Here is an 18,006-nt window from a genome sequence, read left to right on the forward strand (position 1 = left end):
TTATGTGAGAGTATAATGGTACATATGTGAGAGTATAATGGTATATATGTGAGAGTATAATGGTATATATGTGAGGTTATGGTGTTGTATGTGAGACCAAGTAGTTTATGTGCAAGAGTATAATGGTATATATGTGAGAGTATAATGGTACATATGTGAGAGTATAATGGTATATATGTGAGAGTATAATGGTATATATGTGAGGTCATAGCGTGTATGTGAGACCAAGTATGAATTATGGCCTATACGGCCTCTCATATACCTGCATGCATGCATGCATGCATGAGTGTGTCATGCGGATGGACAAATAAGCATTTCTTCTTCTGATGATGATGACAGTTTGTCAGTTGCTTTAGATAAAAGCATTTGCTAAATGAAGAAATGTCAATGATTGATAAATGATGTAAATACTGAAGATTGATGATAATGGCGGTGATAGGGACAATAGTGATAATGAAACTGATGGTGATGAAAATGCTTGTGTTGGTGATGACAATGGGTGTTGGTGTAGTAGAGTCAGGATGACAGTGATGTAAAGGTGATTATGGTAGTGGTGATGAGTTTTTTGGTTCTCAGGTAAACGTGCGTGTGTTGGGCGCCAACCTGTACAGCCCTGTGTTCAGCCAGCGGTTCTACCTGGCTGAGGTCAGAGAGAATGCCCCTGCAGGGTCAAAAGTCATACAGGTAGGAAACCCAGGCCAACCAGGAAAAACACTCCATAACGAGACCATATTCTGCTATATCAACCAAATTCTACACATAATGCAACCTTTGTAGATTTGTTGTAATGTAAACAGTGCCGTTCACTGCTCAACTTCAGGTGCGAGCCACAGACGAAGACTTGGGCTTATTCGGTCAGATCGCCTACTCCTTCATCAACGACCTCGGAAAGACTCAGTTCAGAATCAACCCAGAAGGACTTATCACCACCGCCGAGAAACTGGACCGAGAGAACCCGCTCAACAAGGACGTAGTTTTGACCGTCATGGCTCTAGACGGTGGAGGTAAGCTCACCGTCACTGTCAGCGTGTCGGCGTCTACCTTCAGTGTGGATGAGAGGCACATTTGGAGGATTTACATTCAGTGAGTTTTCAAATCCTGGTCTTAAAGGGGATTTAAAGGTGTAAGCGTAGCTGTAATAGTTCTGTGCTTCTGAGCAGCATGAAGAGATATCATCGGTGGCTTAGAATATTTTAGTGCTCTCCCAGAAATCATAAAGTCACCAATTCTTCATTGACTTCATTGACAAAAAGAATATAAATAACAGTGCATGTGAACTTCTCTCTTTTTCTTCCAGGTCGTGCCTCCTTCTGTACTGTGCGCGTCGTCCTGGCTGATGAGAACGACAATGCTCCACGTTTCCGGGCGGTGGAGTACCGGATGAGCATCAAGTCGGATGTGGCCAAGGGCTCGCTAGTCACCCAGATCCAGGCCACGGACCTGGATGCCGGGCCCAATGGAAGGGTCAGCTACTCCCTCTACAGTGAGGCACGCCTGCCCCTAGTCGACGTCTTGGAGGTTCGAATTTAACTTTATGGACACCGGACTTGTCTCTCCGTTACTGGTTTTCTGTTATTAATGTATCTAATGGTCCCTATGGGTGCTAAACTAGATAGAAACATTTATTAGTTTTTCAAAATTGAAAAACTAATAAATGTTTAATTGGGACATTTTGAATGTATAATGCAAGGATATTTGTCTGATGTCCACCACCACTAGGTGGAGCCGGACAGCGGGTGGATGGTGACCAAAGGTAGTGTAGACCACCTCCAGGGCACCATCCTGTCCTTCTTCGTCAAAGCCACGGACCGCGGCACGCCCGTCAAACACTCCCTGGTGTCGGCCTTCATCCATGTCCTGCCCCCGGATGCCTTCGTGCCCTCATTCACCCAGCCTCAGTACTCCTTCACCATCCCTGAGGACACCCCCGCGGGCACAGCCCTGGGCTCCGTCTACCTGGGGCCTGGCCAGACGGGGGCCTTCAGTGGGGTTGGGGGGGAGACCCCCGAGAGCAACTTGGGGGGGACGTTCCTGGTGGATCGTGAGACAGGCCTCATCCGCCTGGTCGTGGCGCTGGACTACGAGGTGGTCAGCATCTTCCGCTTCAAGGTGATGGCCACCACACGCCGAGACCTGATTGAGGCCATTTCCACGGTGGACGTGGAGGTTAAGGTGGGTGTGATGTCTGACGGCCCCCCTCAGGTCGTGAGTGTACCTTCTCTGGGAAATCAAATTGTCAAAGAGATAAGAAAAAAAAGACAGAAAGAAAGAAAGGAATGAAAGTAATGAAAGGAATAAAAGGGACTAACAGATAAAACATGTACATTTATCTGAAAGGATTCATTTATACAGAGTCAAATAAATAGCCAGAAAAGAGACTCATGGTGGTTTTGCAAATGATCTGTTAATAAGCCAGAGAACATCTTTATTGTAAAAGGATAGTCAAGGAATTTCAATACAAAGGAACAAGTCGATAACTCATCTGGCCTGGACCCAGATAGGACCTCCATTTTCTCTGGGGCCACCACCTACAGTGAGCCAAGGTTAGACAGAACCTAAATAAACTATTGACCATGTCCTGAAGTGGATAAACAAATGCATAAAAGCCATTCATCCAAACATTCCACACAAATTGAAGGACACACAGTCAGACAGTAGAAGTTAGTTCTATAAATAGTTGAAAACATTTGTACATACACAGGATAAGCTTGTATTAATGATTGATGAACATAATGAAGAATGAATGAAAAAACTTATGTATATTTTCATGAATTTTCCACATTCATCCACCAGCGTTACTTGAAGGTTAGGTCATACTCTCCTTTGATGAACCAATTAGAGCTTGTTCCTGGTTACTAAGCTCTTCTCCTCTTATGAACCAATCCGAGCTGGCTCTTTTACATCCCACATCTCATCAGTAATTCCTGACCTGTAGTTACGAATTCACAAGATAGTCCAATTTATAACAATAAAAGACGTTATGATATGATACAGTTCAATGAAGAATACTCCTTTGTATAATACTTTTTTAGACATCTCATTTCAGACACAGAGGCTCAGTTGATCTCTCTGTACTGTCTGACTGCAGATCCTAGATGTGAATGATAACAAGCCGTCCTTCGAGACCAGCTCCTACGTTGCCATGGTGATGGAGGGCATGCCGGTGGGCACCAGGGTCGTGCAGGTGCGGGCGCTGGACCCAGACTGGGGCTCCAACGGACAGGTCTGCTCCCACCTCGCACAAATTATTTGTTATTTAGATTTTGATTATGATTGGTTATCATTCATATTCCTAGTTTGTTTGACATGAGACAGTCTACATGCTCTATTTTCACTATGACCACTCCATACGACCTGACCAGGTCACATACAGCATTGGACCGTCGCTCAACCAGAACCAGGACTCCAGAGCCGACCGGGCCTCAGTAGACTCGGCCGCCAGCTTCAGCCCGACCCGCTCCACCGACACGGGCGCTGTGTTTGCCATCGACAGCAAGACGGGCTGGATCACCACCACGGGCCCCTTGGATCACGAGGCCTGCCCTAGCTACACCTTCATGGTGGTGGCGTCCGACCTGGGCGAGCAGTTCTCTCTCTCCTCCAGCGCCTTGGTTACCGTCACTGTGGCGGACGTCAATGACAACCCCCCGCGCTTCGAGAGGGAGTTCTACCGGGGCGCAGTGCGGGAGAGCGACCCAGTTGGGGAGGTGGTGACTGTTCTGAGCACAAAGGATGGAGACAGCTCGGAGCAGAGTCGACTGGTCAGCTATCACATCACTGGTGAGATACGGTCAGCTGTCACATCACTGGTGAGACGTGGTATCTAGCAGTCTAGAATTGACAGGTGTTTGTGACAGATCAACTTGACATCACAGTTTTTGATAATATTAGGCTATGAACCTTCCTTCCTCTTTCTATTTCTCTCTGTTGTGATGTAACTGGTGGATATCTTGCAGTTTTGACTTCCCAATAAATATATTTTTGTCAAGTCAAAGTCACTCTCTCTCTCTCTCCCCTTCTCCCCCTCTCCCTCTCCCCCCCCCCCCCCCCCCCCCCAGGGGGTAACCCGCGGGGCGTGTTTGCCCTGGCCCCCGTCCAGGGGGAGTGGAAGGTGTTTGTGAACGGCCAGCTGGACAGAGAACAGCAGGACTGGTACCTGCTCAACATCACAGCCAGCGACGGCCTGTACGTCACTCGGACCGCCGTGGAGGTCACCATCATGGACGCCAACGACAACAGCCCCGTCTGTAACCAGGTCAGGGGCCAGGGGTCAGGGTTTTGTCTGGGCTTACAGAAGCGACGTGCACGATTAGCATGAGATCAGCACCGGAAGAGAGAGAGAGATGGATGGAATAAGAGAGAGAGATAGAGTAATTGAGACAGAGGGGGAATAAGAGAGAGAACAAGAGAGAGAGTAGAGAGTAAGGACATGGAGAGAGACATAAGAGGGGGAGAATGAGGGACAGAAATATAGGAAGTGAAAGATAGGGAGTGTGGAGACTAAGGGAGATTTAGAGGCAAGGACAGAGAGAGAGGTAGATAGAGAGAGAGAGAGAGGGAGGGGTGGAGAGAGAGAGAGAGAGAGAGAGAGAGAGAGAGAGAGAGAGAGAGAGAGAGAGGTGATTAGGCAAAGCAGCAGAAACAGAAGAACATTTTCAAAATGACAGGCAGGTATGGGGAGGCCTGGAGGAAAGCCTTTGGGATACATTGGAAAAGAAAAAAGGTTTCTTTTGCCAATAAAGGCTTCATTTGGGGGTGTGAGTGGTGGACTAGACCTGGGGCAGTTTTTTACAGTGTTAGGGGCTCAATTGAGTGTGTTATGGTTAGGCAGGGCCGGGAGAGAGCTGGATAGGGATGCCTGAAGCAGGGTCAGGGTTAGGCGGTGGCACTGCATGATTACGCCAGAGGGAATCTGCCCAGTACAGGGCAGTGGTACGTGTTTAATTTAATAGTTTCTCTTTGGCAAGCCATATGGCATAGCAATGTGTGTGTGTGTGCCAGGCGGTGTACAGCATGTCCTTCCCTGAAGATACTCCTCCGAATAAGGGCATCTTGACAGTGGGGGCTACAGATGCTGATTCTGGATCTAGTGCTGACATCCAGTACTCACTGTTTGGGATAGGAGTGGAAGACTTCTTTATGGACGCCAACACGGGTATACGCACAGACACACACAGACACACACAGAGGAATATGTCGCATTACACTTCACTGATCAGGCGCCATGAAACACACCTGATGTATATTGACCCAGTTTGTTTTGATGTTGTGTGTGTGTGTGTTTGTGTGTGTGAACCCAGGTGAGTTAAGGACAGCCTCCCTCATGGACCGTGAAAAGACAGCCAGCTACAAGCTTATTGCCCAGGCAACCGATGGAGGAGGGCTCTTCTGTCGTTCTGAGATTTCCCTCAAGCTTTTGGACATCAACGACAATGCCCCCCGATTTTCTTCCAGCCAATACCTGGCCACAGTTTACGAGAATGCCGCCCCTAAAGCTCTCTTGACCAGACTGCAAGCTAACGACCCTGACGAAGGTGGGCTAGGGGCATGTAGAAAAGAATGATGATGATGATGATGATGATGATGATGATGATGATGCGTTATGCGTTCTACATTGCACATGTGCTCTGTTTAGCAGGTGAAAGTGATCACATAAAGTACACCTAATCATGTGCCTATTATATATGTGGATGGGTGGGGATGTGTGTGTGCATGAATGTTTGTGTGTGTCTGTGTGTGCGCATGTACATGTGTGCATACATGTGTATGTGCTCGCATGTGTGTGTATGCGTGTGTTTGCATGCGTGTGTGTGCGTGCATGTGTGTGTGTGTGTGTGTGCACGCCTCCCTCCCACAGACCTGAACCGCATGGTGCTCTACACCCTGCTGGACTCGGCCGACGGCTTCTTCTCCATCGACCCAGTGTCGGGTGTGTTGGTCCTGGAGAAACCTCTGGACCGCGAGACCCGCGACTCCTACAGGGTCAGGATCCAAGCGGCGGACCGGGGTGGGCAGCAGGGGGCGTTGTACTCCCAGACGGAGCTGACCGTGGTGGTGCTGGACGTCAACGACAACGCCCCCGTCTTCCTGAGGAGGGACTACGCTGTCACCGTGCCCGAGGACGTTGCTTTGGGAACCGAGGTGTTGAGGGTGACTGCCAGCAGTGCTGATATGGGTCCCAACGCGGAGATCAGCTACAGTATAGGCTCCGGGAACGAGCTGGGGAAGTTTACCATAGACCGGACCATGGGTGGGTGTGTTTGTGTGTGTGTGTTTGTGTGTATATCACACAATCAGTGTGTCAGTGTTTGCATCTTTCTGAAAATGAACAGTTGACCGTAACTCAGTACAACCCACTTCACTTTTGTGTGTGTGCAGGCTCCATCTCCATAGCTGATGATCTGGACTTTGAGGTGTGTAAAGACTACTTCCTGACTGTGGAGGCCTGGGACGGCGGAGCCCCTCCCCTCAGCGCTGCTACCATGGTAACCATTGAGCTTATGGACGTCAACGACAACGCCCCGACCTTCAGTCAGGACATCTACAATGTCCTGGTCAGCGAGGATGCATCAGTCGGACAAACCATCACCAGGGTAACCGCCAGTAGGATTATTACTGATATCTAGAGTCTCAATTGCTGGTTGTGTGTGTGTGTAAATGTGACCAGGCTGTTTCTCTTGTGTTCCTCTAGTTGCTGGCTGAGGATTTGGACAGCCAGGTCAATGGCCGCATCACCTACTCTATCCTGAAGGGTGACCGTGGAAACCAGTTCTCGATCGATCCGCTGACAGGCCTGCTCAAAGTCAACAAGCGTATGGATCGGGAACTGGTAGGGGAACACACCCAAACAGAACTCATGGCTTTATTAGATGAATTTACTTTTAATTAACAAATACTACAACTCACAACGAACTTACTGCTAATAACCACATTTTCCTTTAACCATAGCAGGATATATAATTGGATATACTGTATACTGTAGTTTGAATTCCAAACAACTTAATGTTAGTTTCCTCAAGGATCACAATGACTCTTGCTTAGAGACTTGTTGCTCTTGTGGTTAGTGGTAACTGATTTAAATTTTTGTTCTCGCTGTGATATATTGTTTTATTACTGTTGCTTGCTTTTTTCCACAGGTACACTTGCACTTATAGCTGTTCATGTTGTTTAATTGTAACTTGTTTAACTACATGCTCTTATGGTTCTTCCCTTTGGCACTTACTTTGGTTGTTCACAATGTGCTTCATATTTTGGCTACTCGCGATGTTTTTGTTCTTGTTGTTATGATCAGTGACCTATGCACTTTGTAAAGCTCTCTCTTGGAAGTCGCTTTGGATAAAAGCGTCTGCTAAATGAATAAATGTAAATGTAAATGTAACTTAAAGTTTTGAAATGCAGAGTGCCCTGAAATCCAATCAAATTCTATTTGTATAGCCCTTTTCAGCCCTTTATAGCAAGCAATGTCACAGAGGGCTTCACATATGCCCATAGAACTGCACCTAAACTAGCCTAAAGCAGATATTAACTCAACCCCCCACACCAGGTAGAGCGGGGAATGAGCAAAAACAGTAAAGGTAAGGTTCCCACCAGTTAAGTGTGAACTAGTGCAGCAGTTCAGCCGCAGGGCTGACTAAAAAGAGGATTTGTAATGTTTCGCTAAACACAACAACAATGTCAGCGTCCCTGATTGAAGCAGTGTGTTCCAGAGGATAGAAGTTCTATAAATGTACGCCCTGCCCCCCTCATCTTTTTCATCTAGTAAAACACATTAACTCATTTCATAGGATGCAGTACAACACAGACAGACGATGCAGTAACCTGCTGTGCCACACAAGCACTCGGCGCAACACAACCTAGCTTCACTCAAGTCACACACTTCAACAGCCGTGAGAAAATAATAAAAAGGTTTTTAATCTAGCTTTAGATGTTGGGATCGTGCTTCAATCTCTGATTGAAGCAGGAAGTCTGTTCCAGAGGGGAAGAGGTCTAAATGAGAACGCCCTGTCCCCCCCCCGCTGTTTCCTTCTTGATGTTAGGAACCACCAGATATCCGGCGTCTTGGGATCGTAATTTCCTTGTTGGGTCATAGGGTGCGAGGAGATCTGAGAGATCGGGGCAGTGCTAATCCGTGGAGTGATTTGCACGTTAGGAGTACGACTTTGAAGTCGACCCTGGCTAGGATTGGAAGCCAGTGTAGATAAACGAGAGTAGGTTTAATGCGGTTGCATTTTCTGGTTCTGGTTGGTAATCTTGCTGCAACATTTGGCATCAAGTGAACATTTTTGCCAAAGGTATTCAGTAGGCCAGAAAATAGCCTGTTACTGTGTCAGGATGTAACAAATGTATGTGTTATTTTTTCAGCAGGAAGTTTACTAGTGTGTGTGTGTGTCTGTATAGGTGTCGAAGTACTCTATCTCGGTCCAGGCGTTTGACAGCGGATCCCCCGCCATGTCCTCCACCGTCACCGTCAACATCAACGTGTCTGACGTCAATGACAACCCTCCTGTCTTCTCCCCGCCCAACGCCACCGCCAACATCCAGGTAGGGGTCACCCTGTCTCGCTGTGACAACCACTGAGAGACCCGGGGTCTGTTCCCGAAAGCATGCTAAGAAAATTGGGGACTGTTTTAAGCAACAACTTATGGAGGCGCTCACCCAATAAGTATCGCATAGACTGAGGCCTTATTATGGGACCTGGGTTCAAATCCGGCCCAGGCCCTTTGCTGCATGTCTTCCCCTCTCTCTCTCCTGCCTATCCTGTCAGACTATACTATCAATATAAAAAATTATAAAGACAGAAACATCCCTCAAGATATATCTAAGAAAGCAACAACTCAGTTGTTACTGTCCACGCTTAGCCAGCTTGGACAGTTAACCTGTCCCGGACCACGTTAGTTTCTCAACAAAAGTCGCTATGGAAACTGAAGTATGTTGAATTTCTGTATGGAACCAATTCAACTGAAAAATAAGTCTGACTAATCAAAATAAGCCTGGCTTGTTCGGTAAACTCGCTTTATGGAACAGGACCCTGGGTTACACATATAATTCCGAATATTGGCAGCCAAAGGGGCTGGTTTAAGCACTAAGGCAGCATTCAGAGTATAGAAAACAAGACAAACTGTGACTTAAATTCCACCTTCGCCAGTCACTCTCTTTCCATCGGGCTCACACCTGCTCACCGAAAGACACAGCATGGCACATTGAAGTCAAGTGTTTAGTCTTTGCTTGGGAGCGATCCTCATCCACACCTCTTGGAGGCTGGACTCTCATATGTGGTTTGCGCTCAGGTGATAAAATCCACTCTCCTGTCCCTCTCCTACCCCCTACCCCCTCCCCCCCTCCAGCTCAACCAGCCGGCAGGATCCACCCTGCTCAAGCTGTCCGTCACCGATAAGGACTCGCCAAAGAACGGCCCTCCGTTCGAGTTCCGCATCATATCGGGCAACGAGGGGAACACTTTCTCTGTGGACCAGACGGGGGAGCTGCGCTCCAACCGTGTGTTCGGACCCGATGCCACCAGAGAGTTCACCCTGGAGGTCCAGGTCCGAGTCCTTTCTGTTCTGCTGTTGACGTTAGGAATGATACATGATAAACAGGAGAGGGGGGGGGGTTAGCTTAGAGGTTAGAGCACTTGACTGCAGGTCAAGAGTTCGTCCCAGTACTCTTTGCTTCGGATAAAAGCCTGTGCAAAGTGAATACGTTATTATTGTAAATCAATTGTTTGTTTATTGTTGTTTGTGTGATGTCTCCCAGGCCAGGGACTCTGGTAAGCCTCGCCTCTCCTCGTCGTCCTGGGTGTTTGTCAGGGTGATCGGGGACAGCCAATACAAGCCCACTGTCTACCCACTAGAGGTGTTCATCGTCATGGCAACGGACGTCTTCCCAGGTGGTCCGATCGGCCGAATCTCCGCCACGGACCGCGATGTCACCGACGTGCTCTCATTTACCCAGAAACCCCTGCCCAAGAGCATGTTCAAGGTCAACAGGCAGGATGGCAGCATAGTGGCCATGGCTGGACTAGAGCCTGGAGGGTAAACACACACATACACACATACACGTACACAAACACATACACACCAAATATACATACCTCACGCATTATTGATCATCCCAAAAAGATATTCTTTCGAAATCTTTACCCCTCCCCTAAAAGTCGGTCTGTTACATAGAGAGGAACTGTTGTCTCCCCTCAGCTACCAGCTGAACGCCACGGTGAGCGACGGGCGTTTCTCCGTCATCGCGGAGGTGCGGCTGCGGGTGGAGCAGGTGACGGAGGAGCTCTTGCGCGGCGCCATGGCACTCCGCTTCCCTGCCCTAACCCCCGAGGAGCTGCTCGGCCGCCACCTGGACGAGGTCCAACACACCCTGCGCTCCCTGCTTGGCTGGTCCCCGGGCCAACAGGACCCCCTTCATGTCCTGGGCCTACAGCCCGTGTTGGGCACCCCCGACCTGGACCTGCTGATGGCTGTGGATAGACCGGAGCTGGGGGTGGAGGTGGAGGGGGACTCTGGGGGTTTCTACTCCCCGGAGGAGGTGGCGCAGGCGCTGCGGTTGGCACGGGGGCGGGGGGCCCTGCGGGGGGCGCTGGTGGGGGCGGAGGTGGTGGGGATGGGCTGCTCTGGGGAGCTGGACTGCGGGGAGCAGCTGTGTGAGGCGAAGCTGGTAGTGGAGGCGCGCCCGGCGTCCCCCTACAACACAGACAGACTCAGCCTGGTGACACCGCGCTTCACACGTACAGAGACCTGTTCCTGCCCTGGTGAACACACACACCTATACACACATACAGTACACACACACACACACACTTATATACATACACACACATGCACACCAATATACATATACACCACACTTATATACACATATACATTCACACCTGTATAGATACACACCCAGTATGTATGGAGGTCAGGTGGCTGAGCGGTGAGGGAATCGGGCTAGTAATCCGAAGGTTGCCAGTTCGATTCCCGGTCATGCAAACTGACGTTGTGTCCTTGGGCAAGGCACTTCACCCTACTTGCCTCGGGGGAATGTCCCTGTACTTACTGTAAGTCGCTCTGGATAAGAGTGTCTGCTAAATGACTAAATGTAAATGTACATGCAAATACACACACACAGACCCACAACTGTACAAGCACACACAGACACACGCAAATCTAGTTTAGGTGTCAACCTCCTCCATCCCCAGTAGTCACAATTAGCCCAGCTAACCCTGTCAGCAGGTAACAGGATGTCATGTTGTGGTCCCTCCTACAGGTGGCGCCTGCCCCACACCTCTGGAGAAGTGTGAGGGCCAGTCCTGTCCAGGGGACATGCAGTGTGTTCGCTCCGGCCCTACAGCGCCCTCTGTCTGCCAGTGTCTACCCAACAGACTGGAAGAGTGTGCAGGTGAAACACTGGATATTTTACTACACAGTCTTCAGAGAACGTTCTTGGTCTTTCTTTATATCAAGGATGGCACCAATGTGTTTTGTTTTGTTTGTGTGTGTTTGTGTGTGTGTGTGTGTTTGCAGGTCAGACGTCTCTGAATTTTGCGGGGAACAGCTACATAAAGTACAGGGTGACTGACAGCATCCAGGATGGAGAGATTAGGCTGGGGCTGAGGATCAGAACGCTGCAGAGCAGGGGAGTCATCATGTTCACACGGGCCAACCCCTGCACCATGCTCAAGGTACTGGACACACACACACGGACGCACGCATGGACACATGTAGACACCAACATACACATACATGGACACGTGCATGGACACATGCAGACACACACATACACACGCATGGATACAAGCAGACATCCATACACATGCGGGGAAACATGCAGACGCACACACGTGTACACACGCAGGGACACACACATGCATACACACAGATGCAAACACACACACACACAACTGAAATGCAAGCTCAGTCAGGCACACATGGACATAAATGCCAGCACACACACTCACACATATCGACAGAGACGTACACAAACACGCACATTCAACACACACGTATGGACACGGAGACACAGACACATACATTCTAACACACACACACGCACATCAACCCAAACCACACATTCACACAAACAAACCCACACAAACAACAGCGTATTATTCTGTCTCATCTACAGATCGAAGGGGGGCGCCTGTGGTTCCAGCAGGACTGCGACAACACCCTAGGCATCATGGGTATCTCGGGCCGACCAATCAGTGATGGACGCTGGCATGCCGTGGCACTGGAGCTGACTCAGAACTACACCCTGCTCTCATTGGACGACAGCTATGTGGAGCGCCGGAGGGCTGCCAGGGCCCCCATACGCCTGTGGCCCCTGGCCTCAGACTCCTCCTTCTTCTTTGGGGCCCAGGTCAGGCCCCCCAGCAGCCAGGCGGAGAGCCAGGGTCAGGGGCCGGGGCCCGGGGAGCGGGCAGGAGGGACTAGGGTCCCTCCAAGGGCCCAGGATGGCTTCAAGGGCTGCCTCAGTTCTCTGGTCCTGAACGGGAACGAGCTGCCCCTCCAGAACAAGAGGAGCCGTTATGCTGAGATAGCTGGCCTGAGTGAGGTGAAGCTGGGCTGCGTCCTCTACCCCGACCCCTGTGTCAACCAGCCCTGCTCAAACGGAGCCACCTGCAACAGCCTGCCCTCTGGGGGTGTGTTTTGTGTGTGTGTGTTTCTGTCTGTTTTTATTGACCTAATAGAGGGTTAGGTTTTTGCATGTGTGTAAGTACGTATGTATGGATTGTGTGTGACCTAGCTTTTCAACCCGTCTGTATGTGACTGTAGGTTTCGAATGCAGTTGCAGCACAGGCTTCACTGGAGGGCGCTGTGAGGTGGAGCTGACATCATGCATCCCTAACCCCTGTCAGAACGCAGGGGATTGTAAGTCTGTGGGCAGCACCTTCCTCTGTGGTTGTGCTAGAGGCCTGGTCGGACTCATGTGAGTAGAATCACCCAACCCTCCTCCTCTCTCCCCCGCCCAACCTTTAGGGAGAACGTGTGTGTGTGTTTGTGTGTACATGTCTGGGTACATGTGTTCGTGGCTGTCTGCGTGTGTTCGAGCCATGTGCGACACATCAGCGTTGTCAATTGAATTACGGCCCAGAGATTGTTTTCTGCACTTCATCAACTAGGTATTACAGTTTATTGTTTGGCCGTACTTACCCAGTGGTGCTTGTTAAGCGAACTATAAACTCAAACCATTCGCAGATCAATGCAAAAACGAATAACAGCATTAACATGATCTTAAAGAAGAAATAGTAAAGCTTATGAAAAACATGCATTAGGCGTTAATAAGTGACATTAAGGTTGAATAAATTACAAAAGAAACAAAAAATAATAATTATTGACTATCTGTAGTAATTTCTTCTGCAATAGCTGTTATTTTCAATTTCCTGTCACCAATTTCATACAACGCTTCAAAAACCTGTCAACGTGAGGAAATAATTGAAAGGAAAATACGGTGTGTTTGCTGCCTCCATCCCAGCGGGATGCCAGGCTTGGAATGTGGGTCGGGTGTGTACCCGCTTGTGTGTGTGTGTTGCCAGAGAAAGACAGAAGAGGAGAGAAGAAAAGAGAGTCATCTGTCTTCCCTCTGTCTGAACTGCAGGACAGCTACAGCTTGTGTTTGTTTGCTTTGCTTGGCTTTTTGTCATTCTGTCTGTTTCTATAATTCGATCAGGATACTCCTGTTTCACTTTTTGTTTCACATTTTACTGAAGGGAAATTCACTGCCTTTTGGAGCAGCTTGCGAATCATACTGATGTACAATAACAATGTATATTGCGCACACTGTAGTATAAATCCTCTAATAAGTAGGAATATGGAGGAGCTGGGCATGGTGGAGGGAGGCAGCAATTAGCTAAATATGTGTGAACATGCTAATGTGACGGTATGTAACAGACGTAGCCACGCTCCGTCACAACGAGGTGTCGTTTGCCACTCGCTGGGCTCGAACGCACGACCTCTGACTTGTCAAGCGCGACCGCGACCAGCTACGCCAAAGAAAAGCTACCTAGTCATTGACGCGGGTGGCCTGTTACGTACCTGAGGAGTGAGTTTCACAGGTTCACACCCGTTACACTAACGTCACCATGTACTTCACCTCTCCTCCGCTTCCTCCTCCACTTCCTCCTCCACTTCCTCCTCCGCTTCCTCCTCCTCCCCCTCCGTGTCTTTCTCTCCTCCTGTCCCCTCTCCGTGCCCGTGCAGATGTGACGAGGACGTGAACGAGTGTGAGAGGGAGGAGTGTGAGAATGGAGGGTTGTGTGTGAACACGTTCGGAGCCTTCTACTGCAACTGCAGCGAGGGCTTTGAGGGTCAGTTCTGTGGAGAGCGGGCCCTCTGGGAGCCTGGAGATGTCACCAAGGTAAAAATTACACACACACACACATTGTAGACAGTATATATCCTATAGTAACATTGTGTATCGATACACTACCAATACACTACAAATTAGCACATAGGTGTGCATGCACACACGCATACACACACACACACCCCTGCATGCAGTATGAGGTGGTTGACACAGCTTCTCCTAAACCGTCTAGGCGGAGCCCTTGTCCTATCTGGGCCCGGGTGAGATCATCGGAATCGGGGTCCTGATCTTGGTCCTCCTCCTACTCCTCGTCCTCTTCATGGCCTTCAGGAAGAAGGTGTCCTTCAGCAAAGCCCCCAACACGCTCGGACAGGGGGTTATGGGGGTCTCGGCTGTCTCCACGGAAACCAGTTACATGCTGCAGAAGACGGGCATGGGGGCAGATGGGATTGAGTTCAAAGCCATCCGTGTCTGCGGCTCTCCGGGGGCTGGCGGCGGTAGCTATGGAGACGGGGTGGGCACCGCCGGCCCCCCCCAGGTCATGGTACGCCCCACCGCCCACTCCCCCCTCCCCGGTCACCCGGGAAACCAGGGGAATCGGAGTGTTGATGGGGACAAGACCACTTCTAGCGAAGGCAGTCAGGTGTGTGTCTGTGTGTGTCTGTACGTTTCAATGATGTATCTTTGGGATGTATGCATGTCTGTTTGTGTGTAATGACGCTTGTGACATGGTGACACGGCAAGAAGGTCCTTGGTTCGATTCCTGCTCAGGTGTGTGTCTTAGTGCTTCCACTATATGTGCCCTCCCATGTGCGTTCAATCGACAAATAAGCGTCTCTTCTTACGCAGATGAGCAGCTTCCTGTCTGACCTACCCAACATCCTGGGAGGGGCCAGTCGGAGGGGCGTGGCCGTATGCAGCGTGGCACCCAATCTGCCCCTGACCTCACCCTGTCACTCAGAACGAAGCCCCTCCCACAAAGTGTCCTGGGAGATGGCAGGAGAGAGGGGGGAGGAGATGGAGAGGGAGAGAGATACAAGGGAGGAGGAGTGGGAGCAGAGAGCCTATGAGTTAGAGAGAATACAGAGAACTGGCAGTCCGCGGGGTAAGTCATACACACCCACACACACATACACAAACAAACTGGCATCACACACACATTATTTGTGTCCAGTTCTTCCTAAATATGTTCATTATGTATTTGTCTCCTGGGGAAAGACTTCATTTCAAATGGATAACTACAACACAGGCTCCTGCACCTCAGTGCCTAAGGGTCTGACTCACTCCTTCCCCTAGTGTCCAGCCCCATCCAATCCCATCTTACTATGATATTCAACAAATATAAACTGCATATATTTAAATTATTTTATTCTGCCTTATGTAATACTTCGGTGTCTGCTCTCACATGATGTATTGTATTATACAATGGTATGTAGCTTTTTGTGTTAGAGATTACTAATGCTTTAACCACGCGGCAACTAGGAATGCAATGGCTAACATACACACAACATACACACGCATCCTATTTTACAAAAAACAACACACTCTCTCTCTCTTTGTATGTATGTACGTGCGTGTGTGTGTGTATATGTGGTGTGTGTGTGTGTGTGCAGTGGAGGACCTGTTGGAGGAGATCACCTGCTTCTCAGACAGCGCCTCAGAAGCTCACTCTCTCAGCTCCTTCACGACAGACTCCTTCGACGACAACGGTGAGAGGCCTCACGCTCTTTCATTACACGAGGGGACACATTCAAATGAGGTGTCCCGGCTCCGCGCATACGATGAATAAAAGGTCCCTCCTATTAGGTACAGTGGAGTCTAAGTCAGATGCACAGGAAAAGCAGTTTCTGTTCATTACACAGCTTTTCATTTTTAAACCTGTAAAACCTGTCCTCACACACAAAAACATCTAATTTTGTTTCTTCTTGGCTATATATAACCAGGAGTGACATCTAACTGTGTGTGTGTGTGTGTGTCTCTGCTCGCGTGTTGGGAGGGAGGGGAGGGGAAGGCATGTCTGTGAGAGTGTGTGTGTGTGTTTGTGTGTGTGTGTGTGTGTGTGTGTGTGTGAGAGAGAGAGAGAGAGAGAGAGAGAGAGAGAGAGAGAGAGAGAGAGAGAGAGAGAGAGAGAGAGAGAGAGAGAGAGAGAGAGAGAGAGAGAGAGAGAGAGAGAGAGAGAGAGAGAGAGAGAGGAGAGAGAGAGAGAGAGAGAGAGAGAGAGAGAGCATGGGTCTGAGGTGTGTGTCAGTGTTTTCTGTCTAATTATCCCCACAGATACAGATCCACTACTTAGGATTACTTACATCTCTGGAGTGGGAACAGAATCATGGAAGTAATGAGCCCCCTATTTGTGGAAAACTCCATGTCCCTATTTCTGGACCCACTTCCAGAACACATATCTTCTAATATCACACACATACTTTCAGGCCAGAAGGCTATATTCAGGTCAGACGGCAATATTCTCCAAAATGGGTTCCATGTATCCATGTTTACACTTATTTTTTGTGAACACACTTCCTTCTCTCTCAGCCTCCATAGTGACCGTCATAAGGCTGGTAAACGATGCTGTGGACTCGATCGAAAATGAAGGTATGAGAAAATGACCCCTCACCTCCCGTCTTAACTCTCTTCTCTGGTCTCCTTTCCTCTTCTCTCTCCTCCATCCTGTCCTATTTTCTCCTCTACTCTTGCCTGGGATTTCTGGGAACACAGTTGTGAGAGCTCAGTGAAGTGTGTTTGGCTCAAACCACTGTGTGCTCCCACAGGCTATCCATTTAAGCCCCCTTAGTCCATGTTGTTTTAAGGATATTCTCCTGAGCAGCTTCAAGTACCACAGTCAGCCATTCAGCCAGCCAGCTCGCTATCCAGACAAACACAGCAAGACCAGACACACCAGTTGGCAAAGTTTGCCTGCTTACTTGAACCAGTCTGCCAGTCATACTGTATTCCACTGTGCCATCCTTACTTTTGGTGATAAATTGGATAAAGCCATTGTGCCCAGTTAGTAAACAATACCCAGATTGTCAACAATGACTTGCTTCTGAAAGGGGTTGGTCTGACATGCTTTAGTCTTAATGACTGTGCTGTTTATGTGTTGGAATCTGGGCTCTAGTGAAATTGCCACTGTGGGACACTGTAAAAGGATATGTTGCATTACTTGAACCAAATCCCTACTTGCATACTAACAATGTAGACGTATTTTACACAGACTTGGTTCGAGAAAATCCCCCAAACAGTAGCAGGTTTAATGGCTTTATTGCCATGAGAAATGCATACCAAGAATACACCAGGAATGTGATTTGCAGTGATACACGTTAAACTGAACACAGGCCCTTAACAGAGCATTTATGCGAACTGAAGATCCAGGGTCCGTTTTCATCCTGTCCTATAAGCCTCAGATGGGACACGTCACTGGGACAATTTCAAGGGTCAGAGTTCAGAATTCCGGTGGATTTGTTTCTTGGGAACATCTGTTTGCAAGGTCATAGGACAACCTTCCCCAGCTCGAGTAGTGAAGAGAGACATCTGCCCTAGTAGGACATCTGTCTGTCACATAGCTCAGCTTACACCATGCACTGGGGTCTGGTAGTGCTGTGAAGATGATGAGGGGATTGAGTAGCAGGTGGTTGATACTGAATTGAGTGCTCGCCTTCATGCTTTCTTTCTCTCTCTCTCTCTCTCTCTCTCTCTCTCTCTCTCTCTCTCTCTCTC

At 49.0% G+C, this 18,006-nt stretch overlaps 1 protein-coding gene across 1 annotated transcript in view; it reads left to right on the forward strand.

The window, feature by feature from the left end:
* LOC136963525 (protocadherin Fat 3) overlaps positions 1–18,006 on the forward strand; it is a 50,661-nt gene that overhangs the window by 30,165 nt on the left and 2,490 nt on the right. Inside the window, exons 24-48 of the mRNA XM_067257677.1 lie at positions 577–684; positions 821–1,004; positions 1,298–1,518; positions 1,720–2,172; positions 3,089–3,223; positions 3,363–3,780; positions 4,059–4,255; positions 5,002–5,155; positions 5,301–5,534; positions 5,858–6,250; positions 6,379–6,593; positions 6,692–6,829; positions 8,398–8,541; positions 9,345–9,542; positions 9,754–10,031; positions 10,194–10,756; positions 11,257–11,388; positions 11,514–11,671; positions 12,115–12,631; positions 12,765–12,918; positions 14,190–14,337; positions 14,528–14,938; positions 15,145–15,400; positions 15,909–16,004; positions 16,825–16,884. Of these exons, the coding sequence (XP_067113778.1) occupies positions 577–684; positions 821–1,004; positions 1,298–1,518; positions 1,720–2,172; positions 3,089–3,223; positions 3,363–3,780; positions 4,059–4,255; positions 5,002–5,155; positions 5,301–5,534; positions 5,858–6,250; positions 6,379–6,593; positions 6,692–6,829; positions 8,398–8,541; positions 9,345–9,542; positions 9,754–10,031; positions 10,194–10,756; positions 11,257–11,388; positions 11,514–11,671; positions 12,115–12,631; positions 12,765–12,918; positions 14,190–14,337; positions 14,528–14,938; positions 15,145–15,400; positions 15,909–16,004; positions 16,825–16,884 (5,965 nt within the window). The remainder of the gene's footprint in view (positions 1–576; positions 685–820; positions 1,005–1,297; positions 1,519–1,719; positions 2,173–3,088; positions 3,224–3,362; positions 3,781–4,058; positions 4,256–5,001; positions 5,156–5,300; positions 5,535–5,857; positions 6,251–6,378; positions 6,594–6,691; positions 6,830–8,397; positions 8,542–9,344; positions 9,543–9,753; positions 10,032–10,193; positions 10,757–11,256; positions 11,389–11,513; positions 11,672–12,114; positions 12,632–12,764; positions 12,919–14,189; positions 14,338–14,527; positions 14,939–15,144; positions 15,401–15,908; positions 16,005–16,824; positions 16,885–18,006) is intronic.

This window comes from Osmerus mordax, chromosome 19 (genome assembly GCF_038355195.1).
Source record: "Osmerus mordax isolate fOsmMor3 chromosome 19, fOsmMor3.pri, whole genome shotgun sequence".
Classification (NCBI taxonomy): domain Eukaryota; kingdom Metazoa; phylum Chordata; class Actinopteri; order Osmeriformes; family Osmeridae; genus Osmerus; species Osmerus mordax.